Source organism: Tachypleus tridentatus, chromosome 13, assembly GCF_004210375.1.
Source record: "Tachypleus tridentatus isolate NWPU-2018 chromosome 13, ASM421037v1, whole genome shotgun sequence".
Classification (NCBI taxonomy): domain Eukaryota; kingdom Metazoa; phylum Arthropoda; class Merostomata; order Xiphosura; family Limulidae; genus Tachypleus; species Tachypleus tridentatus.
Window position 1 is genome coordinate 95,237,062 of NC_134837.1, and position 19,054 is coordinate 95,256,115.

Sequence of the window (19,054 nt, forward strand, 5' to 3'; positions counted from 1 at the left end):
AAGTCAGTAATAGATAAATATTACAGTTGGAACCTCACTGTATTTATAACCTTCCTGTGTCTATTGAAACACCGCATTAGAAGAAAAAACAACGAGCAAACAATTAAATAAAAAACTTTTTTTTTCAAATAAAGGAAGCAAATGTAGAAAAGTCTTTAATATCAATCCTTCAAAACAATGCAAACAAGACTGTAGGAACGGTATTTGCATCATTCGTACACGATAGCACAGGCAAGAATTAACATATAGCAACTTTTGTTAACATTACTCAACACTATGTTCTTGTGGTATTACGTAGAGACGATGCAAATGTCATCTCTACATTTACTTCCATTTTAAAACTTTTCTTTACTTGTTAACCTTATACAGACACACACACACACATATACCCTATATGTGTATTTATATTTTATACACACCTTATTGTTTGTTGGTAATTAAGCACAAAGCTACACAATGAGCTGTGTTCTGCCCACTACGAGAATCAAAACCTGGTTTCTAGTGTTGTAAGTCCGCAGATATACCGCTATGCTACTAGGAACCCACAGTTTATTACAAAATAGTCCATAGTTGTAGGCTTTAAAAATAATATTTGTATTGTTTTTCTATGTTTTTGACAATTTTTATTCTCTTCAAATTAGCAATTTTTATTTATCTTATTTCTTCAGGTTTACTTCGTCCATTTATGAAAAATGGCTTTTAAGACGCATACATGAATATACATACATTCAATTGAATGTTCAAAGATTTTAACCATCCATTGCTGCTCAGTTGTTTTTTCACCCAACTATAATTTACTGAGCCAAGTGATTATGTGGCTGAGCTTTCGTGTAACCACACGTTTAACAAGCGTCGTGTACAAAGGAAGCCACTCACAACAACATTGTACATATATATATTTTTAGCCATTTGGTGATAAATCATCAATTTTTTTTAAACAGGTCATTGATAATCACGGCACTTCATATGATATATCTGTATAGTTTTGAGTGCAAAATACCCAGTTTTGCTGTAGGCTTGTGAGACAAAAATATGAATAATAATTCTAAAATACACACAATTTCAGTGAAGTACCAAAGTCAGTAGAATAAATCATCACTCACAAGGTAAAGAAATCTACTATGGTAATAGTCTACTGTTAGAAAACTCACTAAAATAATAATAGAAAACAACGTATAGACAAAGTACAACAGCGAACTCGAGAAATGACGAACCTCAACGTAGTAGTATTCAATTAATGTTCATTAGTAAAATATCAATGATTTTAATAGTGGAAGATAAAAGGACATTGAGAACTTTTTCAGCGCTCAAAAATGAAGGCGCTTGAATTTATTTTAAAACTACCCTTTGACATACTTATTGCTATTGTCTGGGTTTCATTGAAATATTTGTAACTAGGTTGTTATTTTTTTCTGTTTTAAAACTATAATCAATAATAATAAGGCTGGAGACGCTGTTATTGACATACATATTGTTTACTCTAATAAAACAAAACGTTTCTGACTGGTATAAAATGGAGCATTTTCAAAGAACTTATAAGAGGTTGGAAATCTAGACGTTCAATAATCCACTTAAAAATAGCCCTACAACCTTCGTAGAAGTTTTAGTAGATGCACTAAAATTTTTGCACAGTATATCTAGACGTTTTTGCTGTAGACTTTGGTGTTTGAATGGCTTCAAAGAGAAACGAACCAGTAGGGATGAAAAAAGCTGATGAAATATCTCCTTGTATTTCAAAAATCAACATAAGAATTGTCCTATGACCTGCATAGGAATATTTTTAGCAGATTTGTTAAGGTTTGAATAAAATATTCACAACTTTTTTTTCTGTAGGCTTCTGAAACAAAAATAATATGAATAATAACAATATAAAGAACAAAAGGACGAATTTTATATAAAAATCAGAAATTCAATTGTTTTGTCATTATTAATGTTTTATCAACCTGAGCCACTGACGGAGAATGTCTTAAGTTTTTATCAAGAACAAGTCTGCTTTTTAAGATAGTTTTTGCCCGTATGTTATGTTTGAAATTTTTTGTGAAATTCCTTGGCGAACCCTATGATGAACCACTATTGTATATAGTGTGTTGGTTTAAAGATGAGATAGAACGCTATTTATATCATCAAATTCTTTAAGCAAAACCTGTAGTGGTGTAAACTAGATTACATTGGTGAAGTGTAACTTTTACCAATATTATTTTAATCACTTCATCCCTAAATTAGGGTAACACATTAAAAAAAAAACATATTATTTATTTACTTTTGAAACCAAATTGTTTATTGTTATTATTCATTTCAATTTACCTGAATTAGCCTACTTACATTCAAAAGAATTGGCGAACCAGAATGTTCAAATAACGAAATTATACGCACTAAAGGAGTTAAAGTATATTAAAATTACGTGCATATGGGGGTGGCTGGGAGGGTTCAAGCAACTTCCTTTCTTCTCTTATACTCCCAACATGCTCTTTTTCTCAACAATAAAAAAAACGGTCACTAACTTAATAAGAGATGCACCTGATCCCACACATTGCTTGCTGCGAGTTACTACGATAAAAAAGGAATTCAGCTTAGATATGAATGACACACAAAAACTTATAGGTACTTACAATAAAAATATTACAATGATATTACAGAACGGAGGAGTTTCAACAAGTAACGATGGTTTCAAGTTATAATTATGATATTGAATGTTAATTCTAAATAATTCACTGTTTTATATTTTAAAGGTGCTTCTAAGACCGACTGAATAGCAATAAAATAGGATTTGTTTGCTTCTCTAGCTTTATACACTATATGTACAGAAGCAACCCATATCATGCAGCTCGTGTAAAATATATGCTTCCGTTGGCATTGAAGAGTAGAAATCATAATACATCCACTAGATGGCGATACTTGCACATTAAAATTGAAACTGTAAAGATCCATAAAGAAGAAAGGACCACTTTTCCAAAGAACACGGATTATAGGATTTAGTTTTACTTTTGTTTTATTTACAAACGAGAAATGATAATTTGTTTGTACGTTAAAAATAGTAGCATAAATACTGAAGGTATTTTATAGAGGAAAGTAGTATTAGTATAATGCTACTCGATAGTATAAATATCATTCAATGGGTTTTCTATGAACTATTCTTATTTAGAATAGTTTTGCCATTTTTGTGTTATAGATGGAGCATATGTGACATTCTTTTTTACATTAGAATCTATTGATCACTTTCGTTTCATACAAGAATCTTATAAAGAAATGAAAAGCATGTTTTAGAATCGCCAGAATGTCAGTTAGTGCACATGTCAAACCTTATGATGCTTATCATTCGCAAACTGAACACGTGGTTTGTTTAACATGAAATTCGCCGAAAGATATATGATGGCTATCTGCGCTAGCCATCCCTAATTTAACACTGTAAGACTAGAGGGAAGGAGCTAATTATCACCACCTACCGCCAACTCTGGAGCTACTTTTTTATTAACGAATGGCGAGATTGAATGAAACAGTAAAATATCCCTATAGCTGAAAAGGCAAGCATGATTGGTGTGACAGAGATTCAAACCCGCTACTCTCAAATTACGAATCGAGCGTCTTAACCGCCTAGCCATGCCGGCCCCGTAAATACATGGATTTACAATACTGAGAACACATTTGCAGAACAGTCCCATGAAAAGAAAAAACGAACTGATAAAGGGGCTCAAACTTTTATACGATACATAGACATATATTATATACATTCCAGCAGTTTAGTAACATCGAGACTTAGATGTATGTATTAAATTAGTTCGCTACCACAAAGTCTGTGATAAATCGTATGTGTGTAAGCCTGATATACTTTTATATGTTTGTATAACACTATTTCGACCCGGAAGTATACTTTGCTGTTGGATTGGTTTGGTTTGAATTTCGCGCAAAGCTACTCAAGGGCTATCTGCGCTAGCCGTCCCTAATTTTGCAGTGTAAGACTAAAGGGAAGGCAGCTAGTTATCACCACCCACCGCCAACTCTTGGGCTACTCTTTTACCAAAGAATAGTGGGATTGACCGTAATATTATAATGCCCCACGGCTGAAAGGGCGAGCATGTTTGGTGCGACGGGGATTCGAACCCGCGACCTTCAAATTACGAGTCGAACGCTTTAACCCACCTGGCCATGCCGGGCCTGCTGTTGGAAGAAAGGCCAAATACTGAAAGAGTTTTGGTTAGAATCGACGTAAATAATCACTTAAAAATAATTTAAACAACCTACCACATATAATTGTTTTAAATATTTATTTTACTAGAAGCATTTGTGCAAGATCCCCGAAGCTGTTCTCTTTCAACAGTAAATAAAAGTACAAATTGAGAATAAGATGAAGTTTTTAATTCTTATGAAGTTCATATGTCATATTGTGTTGTATCCTACAGAATGCATAATTTTTCTCATGATTCATTGCATGCACACGTTTTATTTGACATCACGCCAGTAAAAATTGTAACGTTAAGCGTCCCTTACGTGATACCATTTTAGTGTATACTGACTGACTGAAAGACAGACAACATGGTACTGAGTAATGGTGCGAGCGATTAAAACAGGTAACCTTTCCAGGTAGCCTTAGGCCCCCTTTAGGGGAAATAATAAGCCGTAGTAACCACGATTGTAATTTCATTAATATAAATAATATCACTGTTATATATAAAGAAATACATAAAAACTACAGAATTTAGCGCATAAAGGATATACTAATACTTTATAACAAATGCAACTAATGTAATATAAGATGGCTTTGTTTATTCCAGAGCATAGACATACTGGATTATTTACTGTTATTACTGCAGGCAAAAAAACCACATGTTTTAGCGTTGGAAATCTGTAGATTTATCGCTGTGTTACCAGAGTAATATAATAGAAAAACTTCTTACGGAAGTTTAGTGTTATTCTGTTAGTCAGTCAGTATAACTTGGCAGTGTTTATATATAACAAGTCTTGAAAGGGCTTGCAAGACCACCAGCAACTCTCCAAAATATTCGTTTCTCCTCAGTCCCGCTCGCAGGATTAAGTTTTTTTCTTCTCGAAAAGAATGGTATCACTCCAGGGTGTGTGTGTGTGTGTATATATATATATATATGGTGAAGTAGCAAGTTCCTGAACAAATCAAACATAATAATCTGATTGACTGGAACAGGATTTTAGATTTAACATTGGCTTACCTATTGGTTTTACATTGGTTATGACTTTGTTTTAACTTTAAATGAGGAGACACCTTTTCAGGGCAGGGATCACAAGATCCAACAGTTCAAGACGATAATTTTGCTAAAGGGGAAACAGGAGTTCACTGAGAAAATCCACTTTCACGGCTGGGTGCCGAATAAAACACCCTGACCGTGGCCGGTTGTAGCTGAAAGTGAAAAAAAAAAACAAGGTTAAAAAACATGAGAAGGATTGTATACATCTGATGGGATTAGAAAAATACCCAACAACATTCGATTGGATTATCAGACAAGGAAGAAGGCGTCGTTGTCATCGTCGAAGTTGTCGGTGTCATGGTTTGGAGGTTTCTGGGGCGTGCTTGAAAGGTAGAGCAATTGGGTGTAGGGTGACTAAAACTTTCGTTGGCCATGTGTTGGGTGCAGGGATCTGAGATAGACATTGTCTTGTTCGTCAATAGTCTGGAGCTTTTGTCTTTTTTTACGATCTGGGTTTGGGTCTGTTGGTTGTTGTGATACGTGTGGTTTGGGTCTGGGATGTGGTAACTGTAATATTCGGAATTGGTAGTGTCTGAATGAATTTGGTATAGGTGGTTGTTCTCTTCGTCGGCAGGCTAAAGTATGTGTTCATCTGTGTGGAGTTGTTTTAATATGTTGGAGAGATAAAGCTGCATTAATGATAGGTGAGACTGTGGGCAGTGGTGAGGGCTCCTTGATAGACGTCGTTGTAGGTCAGGCTTGCTGGACTTGTAGAACCGTAGTAGTGGTCAACAGTGGGGATGTTCGGTTTTAAAATGAACGAAATGAAACCAACAGCCATTAGCTGGAACGTGGTCAGCTACTGGTTTGGAGGTGGTTACTATCTTCCTGAACCGGGTCAAAAGATCTGTGGTTCCAGACCAGATCCGGTGGACAGCATCAAGTTTTGATTTAGTGGGTGTTTCAAGTGAGTACCGAATTTCTTCTGAGAATATAGAAGGGCGGATGTCAAGGTTCACGTAAGGTCGGTCAGGGTAGAGGGTTGGAGGAAAGCTACGCCTCGACGAAGGATTCTAGTCTTTCTTGGGTCGTTAGAAACTTCTGGTTTGCATTTTAGTGTTATTATTATTTCTTTAGTTGTGATTTATCTGTTTCATAATTATGAAAACACTGATCTAAAAATTGCTTTAAAACTGTTTTATTTTACGATTTTTTTATAAATAGTTTTTAAAATTACACGTGTACCTATTAATTAGCTTGAAATCACTTCACAGGCAAATATGTTTTGAGGGAAAAATAACTACATATAACAAGACATTCCTGACGTTAGCAAACGTAATTAATATTTATAGTGAAACACATACATACACATAAAAAAAACTAATATTATCCTAAAAAACGCCACCAACACTGTCAGACCACCAGAAAATATCAAACAAAAGTAAATCATAAAGAGCTAATACAAACATTAAATTAATATTTCAAACTGGAATAATTCTATAATTTAGATAGAGAAAAATATCCAGCTATGCAAACGTAATGCTCATGCATAAAAGCGGCAGAATTCTTATAGTGTTAACACATACTAAATGACACACACGTAACAACATAGTATGACTCTTCCAATATAAGCATTCGATTCTTCATAAAAACTAAACACTTGACTAAATTTGAAATACTACACGAACGTGCTTTAACCCTATTCTGTGATTAGTAGATATCAGGACGTACACTGCAATTATTATAGCAGTGAAGCTAGAATACTAGGGACGAGATATATATCAACGTAATGTCAGTTTATAATTACCTACGTACTTTATTGCCTTGTATTTTGACGATATATTTGAATACTTTTTGTTTTGAGTAACTTATAAACCTTCAGCAAAGTAAATAAATACATTAACTACTAAACACAACCTTCCATTCACAGAACCATGCTGACAAACATCAAAGTATCCACGTACATTATATAAAACAGCAATATAAAAACTTCTAAACGTTTAAGGCCATCCACTCAATCCACTCGTATATTTATATAAAACTTTTTTTTTTTTCGTTTTCATACAGGTTCTTAACGAGTAAAACGTGGATATAGAACGTGTGGAAAATAAACAAACCCTTTCTCCGAATTTGTCAACGTCCAAATACAAGGTAAGACTTGTTCACGTTATGAATAATTTATTAGTGCTTAGAAAACTTTCTGAAAGGTAAATTGTACTGGAAAAGGATGTTCAGTCGACGAAAATTAGCTTAAGCATTCATAACTGTTCTCAGATAAAGTAAATTATCAAACTCAAGAAACCAGGGTTTTTATTTTAAGGTTGAATCACCAAACAAATATTACTTTCGTTAATAATATGTACAAATTACTGACAGTTAAAGATAATAAAAGAAAAGATAATGGTGTATAGCTTGTGACAGAAAACTAATTGTTCTACTATAAAATAGTTACGTAAAGTTTAAGCTGCGGATACAAAACTCTTCATTTTTAATCAGATGATTGGTCAAATTCTGAGCTTTAGTAAAATAAAGAATCAACTCACACACTCTCCGACATTTGATGAGCTTCACAAACCTATACAATTATTTTATTGTAAGGAAATGAAGTTGCATACATAAGTTACCACCATAGTAACGGGAGGACAGCGAACTTTGTATACATAGGTTACTACCATAGTAATGGGAGGATGGCAAACTTTGTATACGTAAGTTACCATCGTAATAATAGGAGGACGGCTGACTATGTATACATAAGTTACCACCATAATAATAGGAGGATGGCGGACTTTGTATACATACGTTACTACCATAATAACGGGAGGATGGCGAACTTTGTATACACAAGTTACCACCATAGTAACGGGAGGATGGCGGACTTTGTATACTTAAGTTACCTCCACAGTAACGGAAGGACGGCGGACTTTGTATACATAATGTTACCACCATAATAACGGGAGGATGGCGGACTTTATATACATAATGTTACCACCATAGTAACGGGAGGACGGCAGACTTTTTATACATAAGTTGCCACGAACAATAACAGGTGGCCAAAGAGCTGTGGTTGTGAAAATATATTGAAGTAATTGAAGAATGAGACTTATATGATAAAAGAAACAAAGACTGTAGCCACAAAAACAAACAAATTGATTTACTGTTAATTTCACAATTTTCAGCCAGCTATTCTTTGATTGGCTAGATGAATTGATAACTTTACTAACTTCAAAGCGATTATGTTCACGATAAACTATTTAAAAACTACAGTTCACTGACTGTCTTTTTTTACAGAGCTGTGCAAGATGAATTATGCTTGTTAACATAGTCTAGTCATGACTAAAGTTGGACTGACTCTTACTTCACCTCAGGTTTAGAAATACTGTTTTGTGGCGTCTTTATTCCTAATGATGTATACGTAACAATCCTTTTGGTTTGATGAAACTTATATAATAAAGGAACTTATTTTTTCCTGGTGTATAATTATACATAGAGTTTGTTTCTTTATTTTGTTTATATACTGTGATAAATGGGGTTGTATTCATATATATATATATATATATATATATATATATATTCGTAGAAGGGTGGCTTTATTAGTGGTTGTGAAGAGTTTTCCTTCAAACATTTCAATGTACTTATCAGATAGAACGTGTGACATTCGTACCCATGTAATCAGTTAATACTGGAATTTGAAACACGCCGTTAATTCGAAGATAATGTAAACAATATTGTTGGTCTACGTACGAAGTGGGTGTCAGCCAATGATCTCTATATACATAGATACATACACATATAGAGAACAGTGGTGTCAAGATGTAATAGTACTCTGGTAATTTATTGGGTTTATTTGGTTCGTAAATGAGTAAAAGACGTCAAAATGGATTAGCATCTCCACAGGTTTCGTGTTCAGGTTATTGACAGGACGAACCAGTTCAATTGAAGTTTGTAATTTTATAGGAGGGACGATATAATCCATACGGGAAGAGAGTATCATAAGATCTTCCTGTCATCCCATCATTTGTTTGTTAAGTCATACAAGGTGAGTTTATTGTCTTTTAGGCATCTCGTCATTTACATTGTTTAAGTTCAGGAGACTTACAAATCCAAGTTTTGGTGATTAAAATACTGTTCGACATTAGGGACCTCTTTATGACACAAGGTAAATGCGTAAAAGTGCAATATTAATGTCATACCTAAAAGGTTGAAGACGTTCAATGTCTATTTGTTATATACCATAGTTTCGAAAACTGACAGTTTTTAACTATATGCACAACTGCAGGGTCTTTGAAAGTGTTCTGTTTCAAGAGTAAATAAAGCTAAAATTAATAGTAACAAATATTTTTATTTCTTGATTTTGAAGTTTGTAGGTCAAGTTGTATTTTAGCCTACAGACTGCATAATTCTTCTCGTGATTCACGACATGAGTAGGTTTTACTGACGTCACGACAATACAATTTACAACGTTAAGCATTCCCTATACGACATCATTTTAGTGTCTGTTGATTGAGTGATAGACAACACATTACTGTATAGTGGCGCGAGTGGTTAAAACAGGTAACCCCACCAGGTGTCCTTAGGCCCCCTTTCGAGCGTATAAGATGTACGAAAAGGACGCTGCTTTCCTAACAAAAACATTTTTAAATTCTTGTTTCAATATTACAAATGTAACAAAAGAGGTCGCCACTTGACTTTTAAAAGTAGCAATGATACAAGTGGCTATGTTTGAAAAATTTTACAGATTAGTCTTATTTGCTGTACATCAAACTAATTTACTTTTATTATAATATTGTATCAAGTTTTTTCTAAAGAAACACCTAGGCTATACAAATTCTAACGGACAGCGTTTCTCTTGTTTGTGACTAAAAATAGTCTTCGAACAGAAACCTAAAATCATGACAATAAATCATTTAAGAACTCTCACTGCATGGGCTACTTTATAGTCACCAGTAGGTGAAACATCTCTACTTAAGTTTTTACATACAACCATACAGTGGCAGTTAAATTATCACCGCATGCTGTGATTGTTTGGCTTCTGAAGTTTTACAAACAATTCTGTAACGTTATAATCAATCGACGCATTTCTAAAGTAACTTAGAAAATGAAGAGATCTGGTTATAAGCAAAGAGGAAATGGTAATATATAAGGTGATGTTAGCCTATACATATGATAGAAGATACTGTTAAATTTCTTTGAAATACTGTATACATCATATATGAATGCTATTATTACGTATTTGTTTTTATCTCTCTCTTTTTTCCTTTTACAAATCTTTACCTCTGAAACGTGAAGAAGCAATGAAATTATTTAGGCCTAATAATAGTGATAAAATTACAATTGACTGTACAAGTTTTTTTCCCTTTTTCTCTTAATTAGTTCATTAAGGACTTCGAATGAAAAGACACGTGGAAATAACATCTTAAATTTTTTACGCCCAGATTTCAGTGCTCAGGAGTCTTAATATTATTAGACAAATTTATTTTCAAAATTCCATTCTATATGCAGTATAGAACTTATAATGCTACAGTTTAAAACGAAAAGCAATTCAGTAAGACTGAACATTTCTATTAGTTAGTTCAAGATGGATTTCAAATTGAAAGGTGCGTAAACGTATATTAAAAAATTGTTTACACGCTTCTAACTGGAAACTATAACTGAAGATTACTGTGTTTTTTATGATTTTTGTTACGTCTAACAGGTTTAATTTCTTCGCAGGCTTATTTCTAATCATACTACTTAAGTTTCAAGTTATAACAAGATACGGTGTTTTATAAGCAAACGAGAGTAATCACGAAACTACTGCTCATGTGGCCATATAGCTCACAAATACATGTTTTTCTGAATTTGTTTAGTAATTACTTCCAAACACAACTGATGGAAAACAACATCGTTGAAGAGTTAAAAAACAAAAGAAGAAAAAACAACACGCGTCCTTGTGAACACTTAAGTAAAGACATCTTGAAAAGTTATCTCATAAACAAATTCAGTTTACCTTGTCTAGACAAAACATCGATAACAATTGAAGGGTTCACTCTATGAGATTTTCCGTCAGGGTCAAGTTGTACTAACACAATACAAATTTCAGCAGCAGAATAAGATACGTCTTAGCGGATATTAAAGACAGTATACTTCGTTAGTTCATAAAGACCTTATTAGTTTTCATATCATTCAATAGCTCTACGAGGAGCGCTAGTTTTCTTTTAAGAGGAAGAAGCTAAAGCTGTTGGTGAGAAATATTTTCATTGTTATATGGAACTGGGGCGATATAAGAGGTCACAGTGCAGAAATGGTAGATTGATTTTATTAGAGATGATATTTGCAGAATGAATGGTTTATTTTCCTACCAGAGATATGCTCTTATATTTATGAATGGAAGGCTCATATTTGAATTACCTCTCACATTAAAAGGACTACAGCTAAGATGAGACAAGCTTTCAATTTTAATTAAAATAGATAAAAATTAATGCCATATAACAATGTTAGGATGAGGTTTTTATACAGTTTGATCCCTAATCCACTCAGTGTTTCAGCGGTAACCCTAAATGTTTATAACGCTACAAAAAAGGCCTCGATATCCATGGTTGGCAAATCACAAGTAATCCATTGTCTTCTTTGTGCCTAACAAAGAAACAGTTATTTGTAAGTTAATTTTCTCGCTAGTTAAACTTGTCACAAACTATATTTTTGTTGTTGTTTTCCAACTGCTAACTATTGATAATTTTCATTGTCGCAAAACGTGCTCTTCGCAATGTAGCATTGGGTACGCTTCAAGAATGATAATCAGATCATACCGCTGTTAGATATATTATACATTTTTAATGTTCTAAGTTATTTGTCTGCTAGAGGGAGCTACAATGGGATATCAAGCTACACCAAGAAACATCAAGAATAAGAGTAGATGATGAAAATGATAAAATAGTGTAATCGTGCTGTTTGATACAAGTAAGCTGACTTTAAAATTTAATAAAATTCACAATGAAAGGAAAACATTATAACAGTTTGTTCATACAAGAGCAACCCAAGAGTAATTGTAAGACACTCTAGAACAGTGATGGCGAACGTTTTAGAGATTGCGTGCCTCAATTGTGACCCAAAATTAATTTGTCTATCCGAACGTGCCAGGATTTTCATAAAAATGACAGTTACTTGCCAATAAAAAACCGACTTTTTGATGAGTATCTTTATTTTAAAAAAGTCGAATTACAAAAGTTTCAATGAAACTAATAAATAGCCTTGACTTAAAATTTGTATATTTTGTCTTGAATTTTATTAAATCAATGCGATCTCTGCTGTTGTGAACACTCGGATAACTTGTTAATTGATGGTTCATATTTTGTTGATTTGAGAGCAACACATGCAGCACTCAGTTCATCTGTAAGCTTGTTTCTTCTGTCTGATTTGATGAAATTCAAAGTTGAAAACAGCTGCTCACAAGCATAAGATGATCCAAACAAAGTAAGAAGAGCTATTCCAAGTAATTTCATTGACTTAAAATTAATTGGCAAAGAATTCCACACTTTAAGAATTTCATTTTCACAACTCTTTGCAACGTTTTCTTCCAAGATCCCGTCACACTCTATTTTCTCAAGTGTTTTACGCCGGGCACAGAATTTATTAGTCCAAGTATAGTTTTCCTGAAATTCTACCAGCACCATTTCTAGAGTTTTCAAACCCAACCAATGTAAACAGGAAAGATCGAGATCTTCAATTTCAGTTTTATCGGGAAAGGTAAGAAAATACAAAGTTTTTTCTATCTTTCGAAACTGCATAAATCTGTTATTAAAATTCTCCTTCGCTACCGCGATAATGCTTGAACATTCTTTGGAGATTTCCTGTTTGCTTAAGGAACAGTCCGCAAATGTTGCCGAGTTTTCTAAATGCATTTTCAGATTTGGAAAATATTTGAGTTCCCCACCTTCGATGCCTTTTTCAAAAAACTTGCAATTTTCTCTCAAATGCCTTTATATCACAGAACATTCTTTCTGCTGTTTTTCCTACTCCTTGTAGTTTTGTGTTCAGTGCATTGAAGTGTGATATAAAGTCTGTAAAGAACATGAGGTTATTAAGCCAAACCACATCAGTGAGCTGTGGAAAGTCTTGTCCTTTTTCATGCATAAAAAATCTAATTTCGTTCAAGCAAGCAATAAATCTTTCCAGAAAACGTCCTCTGCTCAACCATCGGACATTGTTATACATAATTAAAGTACTATATTGTGCTTGAACCTCATCAAGAAGTGTTTGAAACTGACGAAAATGAAGCGCACGAGTCATAATGTAATTCACCATTTTTTGTAACATCTTTGAGTATATCATCTAATTTTTTGCTACTTTCTTTTGCACAAAGAGCTTCTTGATGTATAATACAATGAAACTGGATGACTTGATGTTTTATTTTGTTCTCAAACAACTTTATGAAACCAGATGTTGACCCAACCATACATGGTGCTCCATCACTAGTGATCGAAACTGTCTTTTCGGGCTTAATACTTTGTGTCAAAAAACATTCCATCACAGCATTATAAATATCTACTCCTTGTGTTCTTCCGGGTAAAGAAATCAGTTTCACCAATTCTTCCCTCATGGAGTCACCAACAGCATAACGCAAAATTACTGCTAACCTTGCACGATTATTTATATCCGTACTCTCATCCAAACACATGGAGTAACAAGAAGCCTTTTGTAAATCAGTACTGAGTTGTTGATTGACATCATTTGCCATACGTAAGATACGATCTTTCACGGTATTTCTGTTAAGTGGTACCTCACAGATTCGTTGTAAAATTTCACGTTTATTTGAAAAATCACTAAAAAAGGGAATCACTTCCAGCTAACATAGTCGTTTTTATGAAATCTCCATCAGATAGAGACTTACCATGTTTAGCGATACATAATGAAATTTGAAAGCTGGCCTTCGTCAAATGATTAGGTTTTGAAAGAAAGTTTCCAAGATTAAGACATTGAGAATGATATTTCCTCAGTTCGTTTGCAAGAAATTCCTCCTTTTCTGTTTCATCAAGTTCAGCAACATTTTTGTGGTTGGTTTCAAAATGCCGTTTGGCACTTGAAGTACGACACACAACACTTTCACCACATAACATACATAACGCTTTTCCGTTGCGTTCAATGGTTCCAAATAATTTTGTCCAATTTTCTTAAAATAATCGTCCACTACCCATTAGCTTTGCCTTCTTTGCATTCATTTTTGATATAACTTAAACACACAAAAGTAAAGTTTAATGAAACAAACTTTTAAAAATTTACTTAAACAAAGAACAGTTAAATATTTAAACAAATTAAATTGGCCCGTTTCGTTAATGTAGCTTTTTTAATGCCATGATAATGTGGAGTGCAAAATTTAAAACTAAACACGATTGGTTGAAAAATATTCTCAAGTTAATCAATAGTTTATAATGTTTTGCATTTTAGCTGCATTTAGCTTGTATTATATTCAAATTTTCAATAAAATTACAAAGAATGATTTATGACAAGTTTTCTGTTTTTTGTATAATTCTTCATGACTGCAGAATAATAAGTAACCGATATAATTATTTATTCATATTGGTTGAAGACCAAAACGAATAGATGTAATGACTTACGATGCCACCCCCCATCGTTCAAAAGGTTCGACATGCAACCTGTAGGGATAATATCCCTAATATATCCCTGGGATATATTATAGTATTAATCTAACCCGAAGTAGAGACAAGGGCTGACGTTAAGGCGCATTAAACTGGGAACAACGATTTCCCAGGCTTTACCGATATCCAATCCTTCTCATCGATCCTACCGGGAATATCCCTAGTTCTAGTGTTAGCTACACTTACGCGCATTGCCTCCTCTGCACCACGAGGAGGCCCTGAAAATCGAAGTACTTGAACCCTAGTGCTCTCAGGTCATGCTACCTCTCATAATTACCTAGCTCGCTACATACTTCTTAGCAAAGATGCGGGAATCCTATCACGTGCCAGCAATCGTGGCCTTGCGTGCCACCTCTGGCACGCGTGCCATAGGTTCGCCATCACTGCTCTAGAACATCACTCTCGTAAGTAATATGAGTTACGTTTGACTTTATTCATATGGAAATATTTGAATCACCCATTTATTTCACGTAATCAATAAGAGCGATTACTTTTATATTTATTTAAATTAAACACAAAGGTTATAACTGTGCAACTTCTGCAATAGTATTTGTAATTTTTATGCTGAAAGTACCTTTATGCAAAACGTGAGGCTAAGCAGTCAGGTTAGAAACCGTTAAGTCCAAACATGGCTGTCCTTCATTTAGAGATGCTGACAGTATCCATTACCTTCATAGATACTTATGACATAATAGCACAATTGGCTGTCCCTTTTATAACTCGCCCAAAGCTGAAAGTGTGGAGAATGTTAAGTTGCATACTACTAGCTAGAACATTAGATCTTCCGATATGTAGACCTATACGTTAAACAGGACTGCACTTAGCCTGAAATAATGTATTATCATGGCGGGAAATACAATCACACGTGACTAAGTGAGCGTATTAAAATCTTACATTGTTGACCACCTTTTCATATTCATATATACGTTACAGTATAACCAGAACGTATATTATCTAGTCACGTTACATGAATTTTGTATAAAGCTTTAATTGTAAGTAGGTACAAGATAGAATAAGGTATAATTAAATTACAAATGTATTTTTGATGTGTATATACAGTGTAAAATATATAGAAATACTCGTATTCATTTTGTATGTATGAAAATATTAAGATTATATTAATATTAAAATAATATTTGAATTTATAAGAATATCTAAAAACAGTTTAATAATTCTACCACAGTTTTAAAACTGAACTGTGCACTGATAAGCCTAATCAAACATATAGTGGAGAGCTCCAGGAGATTCTGAGAGATTGTTCGCACTTTGCTCATACATTGTTTGATAACGCCTTTGCTAATGACGCGAAAATATTGCTAAATGTCTTATGTAAGAGTAGAAGATAAGCGTCATCGAATACTGCACCTGCAACGTGTAAACTTCTAATGATGGGATGGATAACAAAGGCGGAATCTCAATGACAAATACATAACGGTAAATAAGCACGAATTAATTAACAAAAATAATTATGGGGAGCTAACAACAATCAAAGCTGTTGTGAGGATGTATTTACTGAATTGTGTACTGGATCGAAAATTTAGATAAGTTGAAATCAGTGCTAAAAATAAATAAAAACTAAACGAAAAACGAACGTAGTGAATGTGTGTATATTTGTGTGAATTCAGTGCCTAAATGGTCTTGGCATATATGTATCGTCTTCGGTAACATAAAAGAGGTGTACAGTTTTAAATCTTGGATCTTCCTTTTAGGTTAGGACTTGTAGCTAAATAACTAAGTAATCATTTTGTAATTCACTATTAGGAGAGCGACTGAGTTGAGTTCTTTACCACTGGGCATTGCTAAATCAGGACCTGTAATTACTGGTTAGTTCTTCTCGAGTTCTTGAAAACGTCTCATAAATTCATGAACTATATAAATTTGTCCTTTATAATTAATATACTAATTACTCTGAATAATTAAACCATTCAGAATTAATGTACACTTAACTTATTTTTGTAGCAGAGTTTTGTAGGCTTCATAGGCTGTATCGTAAAATATAGCCCATGAGGCACACTTGTTGCTTAAAAGATATTGGAATTAATGTCAAAGTGAAGCCAGTTATACAAGCGTTCGCTGCAATCTTATTATTGTTGGAAATTTTCATTCCTGAAAGTTCAATCAGAGCAACAACTACAATTAATGCAACTGAATCTGCGAAGTTCACGTGGGAAATAAACCATAATTATAGATACTGCTTTCAAATTAGAAACAGTTACACAAGTAGCTATAGCGTAATAACTCCAAACTATTACACATAACATTAAAATTTTAAAAAGTCGTACACATACCCTTATGCTTGTAATAACAAGAAATGCACATCCCTTTAAACTTAGAAAAATAAATGTTCTTCTAAATTTAACATTTTAATCCTAAAAATCATCACATTATATCTTATATATTTATGCCTTGTAGTTCTAATGTATTAAACATATACCTATTTTATAACAATTTCAAACATACATTTACAAACTTTGTTAAGCTTTTAAAGACTCACAGACAAAACCAGGCTTATGATTCAAGATAGTGACACATATGTTCAAACCCGACACTAGTTATTTTGTTGTGTTGGACAGGGTTTCAACCTGTCACCCCCTGCCCTTCTTTCTCACTTCAATTGTGTAATTAAATAGTAGGTCTATAAGTGAAAAAGTATTTATTTATTAAACCCTAAAAGAAATCTCAATTACTTACGAGTTGGTAATTAATTTTGGTTTTAGGTTATTGATAGCTAATGATTCATTTATCTTGTCAATTGTTAGAACTACATTTAATTTCAAAGTTGATAGCTGATGATTCATATATCTTGTCAATTGTTAGAACTACATTTAATTTCAAAGTTAATAGCTGATGATTCATTTATCTTGTCAATTGTTAGAACTACATTTAATTTCAAAGTTGATAGCTGATGATTCATATATCTTGTCAATTGTTAGAACTACATTTAATTTCAAAGTTGATAGCTGATGATTCATATATCTTGTCAATTGTTAGAACTACATTTAATTTCAAAGTTAATAGCTGATGATTCATTTATCTTGTCAATTGTTAGAACTACATTTAATTTCAAAGTTGATAGCTGATGATTCATATATCTTGTCAATTGTTAGAACTACATTTAATTTCAAAGTTGATAGCTGATGATTCATATATCTTGTCTGTTGTTAGAACTACATTTAATTTCAAAGTTGATAGCTGATGATTCATATATCTTGTCTATTGTTAGAACTACATTTAAGTTCAATGTTGATAGCTGATGATTCATATATCTTGTCTGTTGTTAGAACTACATTTAATTTAAAGTTCTTTTTGTCTGCAGTCCTATCACATTCTTCTTCTACGTATCTGTAGATGTTTGAAGAAAGTACCAGAAATGGGTGTTATATGTTGCCCTAAATACCTCATGGTTGATCCAACAACATCTTGATCCACATACAGAACAAACTTATTGATAAACAGCGTAAGACTGTAGCAACATAACCGGCATTTAATATGCATTATTTTATAAGTAATCCAGAGGCGTACGAAGATTTATAACTGGATAATATTCAAATAATTTATGACCGGTTTTTGTTAGTAGAATTGGGTGATTTATATTTTTATCCTAATACAGACAACTGTGATGACAAGATTTTGATACATTATATATGGAACTCTCACCACTTCTGAACATTTTATGAAATCTGTTGAGAACTGCTGAGACAACGAACCAGAATCTGAGCGTCTCTTTTGGTCCAGATCGGATTCAAAGCTAACCTGCAAATGGAAAGCAATAAAGTGTCCGAGTAAAGTGTAACAGGTGTAGATGCGATCATGACAGAACGCCAACTCCTCAAGAAGTTAAATCACGAGAGGTTATAGAAGCATTAATGGAAGAGGTGCTATCAAGCGACCACAGATCCGTAAACCCACAGATGTGTCTGACGACTTTCCCTCAAATGAGGATAAGGGCGAAGACGATTCGGCGTCAAAGGGAAAAGAACAATTCAAGATAAAGTAAGGAACAAATAATACGAAAACTACTTAAACACTGGTCGACTTTAGTAGGATGAAAACACCATAACAACTAAATGGATAAAACAAAAAAACAACACAGCAAAATAATCCCTACATAGCAATGTAATTCACTTTTAGGATTCCATATCTGATCTGGTTTTTCATTACTCACAAAGATAGTCATAGTTTCTGCTGTTGAATCAGGGACTGTTTTTTTTAAAAAACTTTGTTGAGCAATCATGGGTGACAACCATTTCTTAATAAATCTTCTTT

General features: G+C 33.5%; 2 protein-coding genes across 3 annotated transcripts in view; one reads left to right on the forward strand and one right to left on the reverse strand.

The window, feature by feature from the left end:
* The first annotated feature begins 8,980 nt into the window (after nt 1–8,980).
* LOC143238724 (spondin-1-like) overlaps nt 8,981–19,054 on the forward strand; it is a 130,346-nt gene continuing 120,272 nt past the window's right edge. The window contains exon 1 of one of the 2 annotated variants that reach the window (XM_076479206.1): nt 8,981–9,192. The gene's annotated coding sequence lies outside the window, so the exon portion shown is untranslated. Of the gene's footprint in view, nt 9,193–14,866; nt 15,193–19,054 lie in introns of those variants that run through there. The other variant, XM_076479209.1, reaches the window with a different exon arrangement.
* Nucleotides 13,080–13,869, reverse strand: LOC143236226 (zinc finger BED domain-containing protein 5-like). The gene is made up of 2 exons (XM_076474503.1): nt 13,590–13,869; nt 13,080–13,192 (listed from the first exon to the last, which is right to left on the reverse strand). The coding sequence occupies exons 1-2, from the start codon at nt 13,867–13,869 to the stop codon at nt 13,080–13,082; spliced, it is 393 nt and encodes a 130-aa protein (XP_076330618.1).